The 11,484-nt window shown below is 42.0% G+C and overlaps 1 protein-coding gene across 11 annotated transcripts in view; it reads right to left on the minus strand.

Annotated features, from left to right (window-relative positions):
* pwwp2b (PWWP domain containing 2B) overlaps positions 1 to 7,963 on the minus strand; it is a 73,421-nt gene extending 65,458 nt beyond the window's left edge. For all 11 annotated transcript variants that reach the window (XR_011882720.1, XR_011882719.1, XR_011882716.1 and 8 more), the window contains exons 1-3: positions 7,878 to 7,963; positions 6,639 to 7,108; positions 2,676 to 4,301 (exon numbers count right to left, since the gene is read on the minus strand). Coding sequence is in view for 4 of the 11 variants with exons in the window: in XM_072239382.1 (XP_072095483.1) it covers positions 2,690 to 4,301; positions 6,639 to 6,796 (1,770 nt within the window). In the remaining 7 variants the exon portion in view is untranslated. The remainder of the gene's footprint in view (positions 1 to 2,675; positions 4,302 to 6,638; positions 7,109 to 7,877) is intronic.
* Between the last annotated feature and the right edge of the window lie 3,521 nt (positions 7,964 to 11,484).

The raw sequence follows: 11,484 nt of genomic DNA on the forward strand, positions 1-11,484 counted from the left end.
AAAAACTCTCGGAAGCTGAATGAACTTATCCATTACCCATCTCATGAGCAATCACACAATAGTTCAGTATAAACAGTACTGACAAGTAATCTAAAATTCCTCATGCAACAATTATATGTGGAAACATTTTAACATCACTAAATGCTCAGCCAGGGAAAAAAAACATACAAAACAATTATACATCTTCTGGCACACATTTCAGCTTGCTCCACAAATTGCATATTGCAATCAACTAGGAGCAACTCCCCTCTCCCCATCTTTATATTGTCACAAGATCTGTAACCTCTATAATCTACATTCATTTTTCAGACCTTGATAATGGCATTTTTTGATTCTTGATTCTATCATCAGCAGGAAGTCATGTTTACTGACTGTATTTGAAAAATCATGAGAGTACGCCTGCAATTCTCTGATATAGCAAACGGCCAAAACCATAGTGATCTATATCACTTGTGTAAGGTTCTCAGTAATATTTCTGTTAGCCTTAACAGTTAACATTACTGTTAATATTACTGAGAACCCTACACTTGTATTTTCTATTTCTAACCAAACAGAAAATATAAGAATATCATGAATAATGAATAATCATGAAAACCGTCCTCCATCCTCACACTCTGCACCCGCCTGCCCCCCCCCCACCACCTACAATTCCCAGCCTCAGGAAGACATAATAGAAGTGACACCCCAGTTATTCTCCCTTTCCCATCAGAAGATACAAAATCTTGAGAACAGATCACTAGGCTCAAGGACAGCTTCTGCCCTGCTGTTATAAGACTCTTGAACACACTTCTTGTACAATAAAGATGAAATATTTAAACATGAAAATTAAATATTTAAATGTGAAGGACGAATCCTTGATCCCTCAACATATCTCGCCATGGCCCTTATACCTTCTTGTCTACCTGCACTGCACTTTCCTCTGTAATTATGTGTGGCATTGTTTCTTCAGCCAGAGGGTGGTGTATCCGTGGAATCCGTTGCCACAGGGATACAGGGAGAAGGGAGGAGAGGAAAAATAGATCAGCCATGATGAAATGGCTGAGCAGACTTTATGGGCCAATGGCCTAATTCTGCTCCTACATCTTATGGTCTTACATTCTGCAATCCTCTCTTTTCCCCCCCCCCGCCCTCCCACTCTCAAGTGCTACAATGAACTTTTGTATGGAATGATCTGTGTCTCAGAGCATGTGATAATGGTGAAGCAATTGCCAACAACACTGAGACAGGTTTTTCAGCCAGATGCCTCCCACCACTCAGGAGTTCCCATGCAACAGACCTCACCTACACTAAGAGCAGGAGACTCTCCACTCTCCCCCCCCCCCCACCCACCCACCCACTCACTGGCACAGCAAGGCAGCCAGGTCTGCTCCTTGATGACTGATAAGCAACTTCACCAATCCAGTCACTCATCAGAAAAAAGTAAATACCAGCAATTACAGTATGCAGGTGAAATGCTTCAACCCAATGGGTAACAAGACAAAACCTTTTGTAATCAGTAGGAATTTAAATGGATTATGAATTGGCTGCATTCCAATCCGGTATAATCAAAGGCTGTGGAACTCTTTAGGAGAACAACTTCCAGCATATTCTAGGATCAATGCTCATTTAAAAATAATGGTTCTAACTTAATACTTTCTTCAGAGTAGAAGAACTCCATTTTGCCCACCAAGTCTATACTAATTCTCCTAGTAATCCCATTCATCCTTTTATTTTCCCCTTTAACCTATCCTCTCTTACATTACTATCTTGATTTTTGTACACCAAGAGGAAATCCACTGTAGCCAATTACCTACCAACTAGAAATATCTTCGGGATGTGGGAAGAAATTGAAGCAACCCAGGTAAACTCATACAGTCACAGGCAGAACAATGCTCTACACAGTTATTCAGACTGAAGGTCAGAAATGAAAGCAGAACACGAGAGTTGCGAGACAGCAGTGCACCACTTGCAGCACTACCGTTCCAGATTGTGGCCTAGGTATTGAGACTATAGAAAAATTGAGAGGAGAGTTGCTGATTGATTTCCATCTTGAGCAAACTTATTCACACATGAATACAAAAATACAGAACCATGCAGATGTGCAAGCACTTAGAACATTGGAATGAGGATTGCTGTATCTCCAAGATTGGATAAGACCAGGCCTGGTAAGGGCAACAAGTGTACAAGTACCCATTGGCTAGCATATATTTACTCAATAATATACCAAAACCTACCTGTGTTCCAATGACTTAACTGGATAGGTAAAATAACTGGGAAAAAATATTATCTCCAGCACTAGCTTTATTTATCTGAGGGAAGTCTTGATAGATTTCAGTCTATAAATTGTATTTAATCTCAGCATTTAATCTGATTTTGGTCCCACCATCCCAGGAAATTACAGGGCTGCTGGCAGGAAAATAGCATCTAACCACAGAAACTTCAAACATGATTCTATGAACTGCCAAGGCCTCAAAGACTGAAAAAGTCTTTTGGTCACACTTTACTATGTAACCAATTACCAAATGCTCATATCTAAACATATACTATTGTATTATTCTCTCCCAATTGTGAATCTTCAGAGGTAATTTAATTGATTTACAGGGTACAAATCCTGTGGAGTCAGTTATTTTGCTTCTGGAAATTTTTAATCATATACCTGAAATGAAGTTCAAGAAGCCAGCTTTACCATCACTCACCTGCTTTGGCTCAGTTAAGTTTCATATTGCGAAAGGAGAGATCGGATTTCAGGTGTCAGGTGATCAGCTGCCTTTGCAGCTTCTGTAATCGCCCTGCGGTACACTCCTTTCTTCTTCCTGTTAAACCTCAACTTAAAATACTCCAAAAATGGCGAGACTTTTGACACAGAAAGCAGCGATGTTGTAGGTGATCCAAACCAAGACACCCTGGCTTCCTGCCACACTGGAGTCCCATTTTCCTTCTTGTTAACACTAATGCCGAGAATACGTGCAGGCCACCAGGGGAAGCCATGAATCTTCCCCCATACAATATCGCCAACGGATATAGTCCTGCCTTCGGTTGTTACACATCTTGTGACAGTTTTGGTATGAAGTCTCACAGTTAAGGGTGGCACAGTCTTTTCTTCTTTGGAAGAAGATGACACAGATGCATCATCTCCAGGTGCAAAATCACATATTTCTGGTGAAGTTATTTCTGAACTAGAAGACTTCGATTCATCTAGACTATCGTTGCTACAGACTGATAAGCTTGATGAATCTGCTCTTTTTTTCCTATAACTTAAATATACAGTCAGATCATCTTGATCCTTGCTTCGACGACTCCTTTTATACCTCCATTGGTCCTCCTCTCCAGAACTCCCTGATGTCTCCACCGAACTCTTTCCTGTGGATTCTTCAGAATGAAGTGTACCACTATCTGATCTCCGTGCAGGTTGCACTTCACTATTTATATCATCTACAAGCTCAGCCTTATAAATTGCAACATTGTCCCCGTTACTGAGCCGATGAGGTTTTAATCGAATTCTAGGTGGTGGGATGTCTGCCATGGAATGCAAAGGCCTAGTTAGTTTTAGCTTTGGAATGGTTCCAGATGGACTAGAAAATGACTTTTCTTGAAGAACCTCCATCTCATCACAATGTGTGTTCTTGTCCTGGTCCACACTTTCATTTTGACCTAACCGTTTAGGACAAAATGGCTCAACTGAGCCATGTACCCGTGATGGAATTTTCACCACCTTTCCTTTCCCTTGAGGAGTGCTGTATGATATTTTAATTACTGGGCTTCGATGCACCATCTCACTAGAAAATTTATCATCTTTCTTTTCCTTTTTTATTTTCCTATTTTCACAACACATTACCTCAGGTTTCCTCTTTTCATTTTCTTCCATGCTAGTCTTTTTCTCATTCTTATTGCTGTGTCCATCTTTGTCATCATCATCCTCTTCCTCACGATTTAGTGTGTTTTTGCACTTTTCACACAGTACCTGCCTAGGTCGCAATCTAATGGTGCTCATTATAAGCTTACCAGGATCACGATTCCTTGAGAGGCGCCTTTTGGTGCGTTTGATTGTCCGAGGTGGAGGCTGGGGAACCCACTGATTGTAAGTTTGTCTCAATACCAGAGGTTGTGGCAGAGGTACACCTTCACAATAAGGTGGAAAGCAAGGCACAGTTTTTGGTAATGGCTGAAGAGGTGAAACTTGTTCTCTGTTTGACATCTTGGGGTGCTGCAAGTTGCAGAGCTCAGACTCAGTCTGACAGACTGGCTGTTCTTTCCCATCAAGGAATTCACTGGTGCATGATTCAACAGGAAACGGGTTTGGCAGTAAACCACACAAACCAGACCTGGTGGAAAAATATTCAAGAAACAAAGAGTTAATGGCATACTGACAGAATAAAAAGCAAAATCTAGACCATGTAATTTCTTGCATGGCTACAAGAAAGTGTCCACATTAAATGGTTGAAATTTTAACTAGAATCTAATTATGAAGGTTTGTGCTGATTATAAATAGAATGCCAGATTCTGTGGAACCTTGCCACTGAAAATAGCTTTTATTTGCAGTCTTGATCCCCTAAATTCATATTAATGGTTTCAGTTTTTGTTTGCAGTTGCAGAGGGGGTTAAAACAAAGCAGAATTATAAAATACACAGTGCTGAAATTTTAAGTGAAAGACAGGATGGCATATTGAACCACTTTACATACTACTTATCATATTATTAAATATTTCCAACTTTTAATTAAACATGGCCAAACAATATATGCGGAGAATAGACTACAAATTAGTTTTTTTTAATAAAAAGAATGCAATGACTCCTTAAACTTCCCTACATTTCCTGCAAATGAGGAAGCTGAAAGTGACCAAGCTACAGATCACACTTATGAATATATTACAAAGTCCTCTTTATGATGGTTAGCAATTAAAGAATTTTATTTTATTGGCATTTCCAATTTGACATTGCAATGCAAAACACTTATCTTGTACTTTACTGATCAAGCAATATCAAAATGTAAAAAAGTGCACAGGTAACTGCCTAGAAGTGAACTAGGTGTCACTTGTAGCTGCAACAATCCTGTCAATTTAACAATTATGGTTATTTCGGGGCAAGAGGATGGGTTTTATTTGATTTCAGAATTAGTATTTTATCAGAGGAGGGGGGTGAGCAGCAACTGAGCACTTATTGGCAGTACACGATCTTCACAATGATGTCCATGAACAAATCAAGGAACTGAAACTTGTTTATTTTAATGTCTAACAATTTCCTTGTTGCCACTCTAGTCAACATCACTCTTGCACAAATTGATAGAGAACCCAGGACTTGCACTGCATTTTAATGGCATGGACTCACTAGGGAAAAGGGTTTCAACTGCACTGCACCTGCTCCACAGCAATGGAAGCTCTAGATTTGATTCCATGGAGTTTATTCTGTTTTAAAACAGAGCCTCAGAAAGGGCAACAAGAGGCCAAACACAGATCTACCATGCTCAACAGTGTGAAGTAAAATGCAATGGAGATAATTAGTATCCTATCTCACAACCCTGAGAACTTCAAAAAATGGTAGAGCAAGTACAGATTGTGCCTCATGACATGCAAAACTGAAAGTCCTCTTCAAGTTCACCAAGAGCCAATTTAAACTAATTTGATATTGAAGACCCATTTGTACTCTGCAAAGGAACCAAAGTCCTTCAAATAGTAAATTTTACACTTAAGTTTTTTTTTATGAACTATACTGAAAGGACCAGCCATAACGAAATCCTTATTCCGCTGAACCAGCATTTCTTTTGTTTGCAGCTTCTGAAGGAATGTATTGACTACAAAAAGATACACCAAAAAAACTCACTCAAATAACAGACTTTAAAGAGCAATAGAATGTCAATAGTGCTGGAGAGCATCTAATCAGATGTATCTATCCCGATTCAGTTGGAATACAAAATATTCAGCCAATATGAGCAAAATTCCAGTCGTGGTTTTCTTACAAAATATATGCAGGGAATTTTTATCTCATGACTTCCAAAGTGATTTTAGGTTAGGGCAATGTTGACAACCCAAAAAATAAAGGACAAAATAAAATTTAAATTTGAACTATTACATAGTTATCCAGGGATCTCTTCAGTCAAATAAAAACACCATTTATGCATGGATTTTTATTAGAGAACTGGGTCAAGATTCTGTAATTTGCTGTATATCAACTGCTTAAAGGAATCTGCTGCTTTGAACTGAAGGCATATGATTTAAGAGAGAAGCAAGTTTAGTACTCAGTGCCTCAAACTATCAATCAGGCGCCAAAATAGCAAGCATCATTTTGGGAAAAAGATGCTATTGCAAAAAAAAAGTGCCTTTCCTCAGCATGTTTTCAAATTGTTCTTGATTGGATGACATCTAAAATATAGGATTCAATCAGATTGCCAACGTGATGCCCATATAGAATGGTAGAATAGTTGTTTCTATTATGAACTAGGTCACACTAGACAGCATTCAAAGAATTAATTCCTCAAATTTTGCAAAGCAGATTGTGTTTGATCTAACGCCAATTACCCATCTCCCTTGTGCTGAAAGGCCTAGTGCTTGCTGTAGAGCGTGGGTGGCTTCAAACTCGAGTTGTTTTACATCTAAATAAAATGTGTGCACTGACGGGAGAGGGAGGGGTGGTTGCTGGGGGAGTGGGGAGGGCAGAGGACTTACTTCTTGGCCATGTCTATCAGGATCCCGGTGAAGCTGCTGCCTCCGAAGTTGGTGGACACCACTAAGGTGCCGCTAACGACGTGTTCCACAGTGACGGAGAGCTGGGCGCCGGCTCGTAACCCCGCTGCGGCTCCGGGCTCCGGGCTGAGCGCCGCCATGTTGCTGGCGGGGCAATGCTGGGGTGCGGGGGGTGATTGGGGGAGGGGCGGGGTGGGGGGGTAGGGTGACGCAGCGGGGAGCGAGCGTCGCTCCGTGCCCGCGCCTCGCCCTCCACCTGTCAATCAAAAGGAGGCTCGCTCAGTCGCACGGCCCAGAGCGGAGCGCGGGTGCCTGACGCATGCGTCCCATCGCCTGATCCCGGAGCTCGAGACAAACAGCTGCGCGCACTCACGCACACGATCACCAGTGCAGCGTGAACCACAGGCTGGGGAAGATTCGCTTGGGAGGGGGAAAAGAAGCACCGTTCTTCCCTGCAAGTGAAACCAGGAAAAACATGTTACAAACAATTCACCGTTCACTGCATATGACAATCATTCGCAAGAAAATCGCACTTCCCTCACACAGACAATTGTGATGAGATTAAACACAGCTGATCCACTTCCTTGGGTTCTCATTCCAATTTGCAGCATTAAATATAATCTCATCCATGCAGAACTGTTTAGAGAGAATTAGGGAGGCGCTTAATTAGGATTCAACCGTCTTCTTTGTTTTCAATATATGGAAATAAAGCGCACTGACCTTAACAGCTGTCTATATTTGACTATGTTGCTCTCTTTCAATCCTGGATTATGATTAATATTCCATGATCTTTAAAAACTAATCTCCCCAGACTCAACAAAAGTGGTTTATGCACTGGCTACAGGCCTACTTTAACCTTAAAGTATTAACAATTGTGCTGCCAACTACCAACGTGATTTTAAAGTATCCAGGTCGTAGATCTTTTCATCCTTACATTTAAAACAGTGAGTACAGTCTTATCATATGTATCTTTCAATTCATTTTATATAATTAGGCTTAAAATAACAATTTAATTTAGGACAATAGGCTAATACATCACCCCTGTTGGCCTACGAAGCACCAAGTCATTTCAATTAACAAAAAAACTTTAAACTGTTCGTTCTAAGATTCTGATATATTTATCTTCAACAAATCAGGGTAATAAAATAGATTTTACTTTGAAACCACGCATAGAACACGGTGTAAAGCATCGTCCTATTTAAAAAGAGCAATAAATAATACCTGAGAATGCACGGACTGAATACTACACGTAGACGGTTTCCTGAAGGTACACCATTTGAAGTCTTTAAAGCTTCCAGAATCAAACGCCCCACAGCGGCCTAATGAGCACGATGATTAATAAAGCAATGCAAAGGATGGATTGCGGAAGCGCTAGACAGCGTCCTCTTGCGGTTCGATTACACGTCCCTCAATACTGTCAATCACAGCATAAGTTTGTTGCTTACATTGCAAGTGAGTCCATTTACCATTGCTATCATGCTGTTTTCGCAGTTTGTTACCAACCAAAATATTCTTAAACTTACAAAGAGATTAAAAGCAAAATTCTCACCGTTGAACAAGCTTGTCCAGCTGAGTTCCACCAGCGCCTTTTATATTGCTCCAGAGAAAAAAAGCAAAACCAGAATGTAACTCCCACCCTTCTACCTTCAGACTTTTCCTTCCCAGCCTGAACGTCGAAAGAACTTGCCTTTGGTCACTCCAAAACAGCCAACCCAAAGTGGTCTCTCTATCCATCCTTGCCATCTCTATAACTTTGTATAACTTCCCATCCCTTCCTCACCCCTTTCAGCATTCCAAAAGGACCCCTCATTAACAACATTGTTTAATGATTCATGCACCCCAACACAACCTCCCCATTTCTACAGCATCTAACTGCAATGCAACACCTTCCTTTTCTAACCCTTTGCTGCTCACAAAGTTAACCCTCCACATTAGGGAGAGCAAAGATAGAAGTGATCATTTTGTGACATAGAGTCATAGAATAATATAATGTGGAACCAGGCCCTTCAGTCAACTGGTTTGTGGAAACTAGTCCCATTTGCATGTGTTTTGCCCACAACCTTCTAAACCTTTCTAATTATTGTACCTGCCTCAGCTACTGGCAGCTGATTCCACAATTCCACAATTCCACAGCCCCTCCAGAATTCACTAAAACTGGCATTGTGATCCTGTCTGGAGCTCGGACGAGTTGACTAGCTTGGTTCCTATGTCCCCAGGGTGGAGGAACAGCAGGTGCCTCTGGCTTGTCCAGAGGTGTGTGGACATGCTGATGGTCATGTCATGACAGCAGGGGCATGGTAGCGGAATCACCTTGGCGGCCGATTTAAGGCGATCTACTGAAATATGTTTACCCCTCTTATCTATGATAAAGGTGTTTCGCCCTGTTCCAAAATGCAGAATGGGCCATCATAAGGGGACCTAAGGGGATGTTGGTGTGCATCATGGCAGACAAAAACAAACGAGGCAGAATGAGGGTCAACAGGAACCCAAGAGTGCTGTATGCCATGATGGGAGGTAGAAATAGGTGAAAAGGAATTGAATTTACTGATGCAAACACGAGGAAATCTGCAGATGCTGGAATTTCAAGCAACACACATAAAAATTGCTGGTGAACACAGCAGGCCAGGCAGCATCTATAGGAAGAGGTACAGTCGATGTTTCCGGCTGAGAAACTTTGTCAGGACTAACTGAAAGAAGAGCTAGTAAGAGATTTGAAAGTGGGAGGGGGAGGGGGAGATCCGAAACGATAGGAGAAGACAGGAGGGTGAAGGGATGGAGCTAAGAGCTGGAAAGTTGATTGGCAAAAGGGATATGAGAGGATCATGGGATGGACGGGAGGCCTAGGGAGAAAGAAAGGGGGAGGGCGGAAGCCCAGAGGATGGGCAAGGAGTATGGTGAGAGGGACAGAGGGAGAAAAAGGAGAGAGAGAAAAAAAATAATAAAAGATAAATAAATAACGGATGGGGTACGAGGGGGAGGTGGGGCATTAACGGAAGTTAGAGAAGTCAATGTTCATGCCATCAGGTTGGAGGCTACCCAGATGGAATATAAGGTGTTGTTCCTCCAACCAGAGTGTGGCTTCATCTTGACAGTAGAGGAGGCCGTGGATAGACATATCAGAATGGGAATGGGATGTGGAATTAAAATGTGTGTCCACCAGAGAAAGCAGGATCTCCCAGTGGCCACACTGTCTTCTCCTATTATTTCGGATCTCCCCCTCCCCCTCCCACTTTCAAATCTCTTACTATCTCTTCTTTTAGTTAATCCTGACAAAGGGTCTCAGCCCGAAATGTCAACTGTACCTCTTCCTATAGATGCTGCCTTGCCTGCTGCGTTCACCAGCAATTTTTATGTGTGTTGCTTGAACTTACTGATGGTGGGAAGCTGTTGAGAGGCCAACCAGGAAGTCATGGCATCAGGAATGAAATCACCTGTTACTCGTAATGGCTACCCCTATACTAACTCAGCCACAGATGACTGCAGGCCCTCTTTTGGAGCTGTTCTAAGCCCCAGCAGAACCCATGGGAGACAATCATGCCAACACTCATCAGTCAGGGAATCCCTCAGAGCAGCCTTTAAGGAATAGTCAAACTGTACGCATAGGCCATTGGACTGCGGGTGATATGTCGTGGTGCAATGTAGCCTAATACTGAGGTTCTGGGCCATTGCAGCCCTGTAGTTTGATATGAACTGGAGACCGCAGTCTGAGGAACTATCAGATGGGGTGCCAAAACAAGCAATCCAGGTGCTGATGAATGCTTGAGCTACATCTGCGGCTGTCGTCAATGCTAGAGGAACAACCTCTGGCCACCTGGTGGTATGGTCCACCATGATAAGGAGGTACATGAAACCAGGGGAGGAGGGAAGAGGATCAACAAGGTCCACATTGACATGGTCAAACTATGGCTTAGGGACCTGACATGTCTGTAAAAAGTGAGTTTCCAGCAGCCGATATTTATTGTGTTCAGGCAGGTGTTCTAGTTGAGTCACCACTCTTGCAGCCATGGATTTTCTGAGCAAAGTTACTACATAGAAACATTTCCTGTTGTTGGCAGAGATTTCTTGAAGTGCGAATTGAGCCTCAGTTTGCATGAACCAAGCGGCGGCATTTTGCTCCCAAAACTCCAGCGGTTTCAAAGCAGCTACATTGGCTGATTTGTTCAATAACACTGGAATTGTCCTACAGCATTGGGGTCACTAATGTAGGTTTTCGCAAATAAAATGGCAGAGGCGTTTTATGATTCAGAAAAGCCGTAGCAACTCACTTAATGGACGTGACAAAACTGAACCCAAAGCATGCTAAAAACTCTTTATGTAATACCATCATCATGTCAGACTAGCTCTTAAAGTGAAACCCAACTCATTGTTGGTGGTTGTGAATTAAGTACATTTCCACCAGTTATGCATTACCAATTCGAACTACCTGGGGTCTGCAAGTGAGGACATTGAGGATCCAATTACACAAGGAGGCATTGAGGCCTAGGACCTGAAGCTTATTGATTAGTTTTGAGGGAATGATAATATTGAATGCTGAGCTGTAGTCAATGAAGAGCATCCTGATGTATGCATGGTTACTGTCCGGATGTTCCAGGAGTGAGTGATGAGCCAATGAAATGGCATCTGCTGTTGACTTGTTATGATAGTAGTCAAATTGGAGTGGATCCAAGTCGCTTCTCAGGCAGGAGTTAACATGTTTCTTCACCAAAGCACTTTACTAGACAATAGACATTGAAGCAGAGTAACGTGTTCTTCTTAGGCATCGGTGTAATTGAAGCCCGCTTGAAACAGGTGGGTACTTTAGACTGCCAAATTGAAAAGTTGAAGATAT

The sequence above is a fragment of the Mobula birostris genome, chromosome 21 (assembly GCF_030028105.1).
Source record: "Mobula birostris isolate sMobBir1 chromosome 21, sMobBir1.hap1, whole genome shotgun sequence".
NCBI lineage: Eukaryota > Metazoa > Chordata > Chondrichthyes > Myliobatiformes > Myliobatidae > Mobula > Mobula birostris.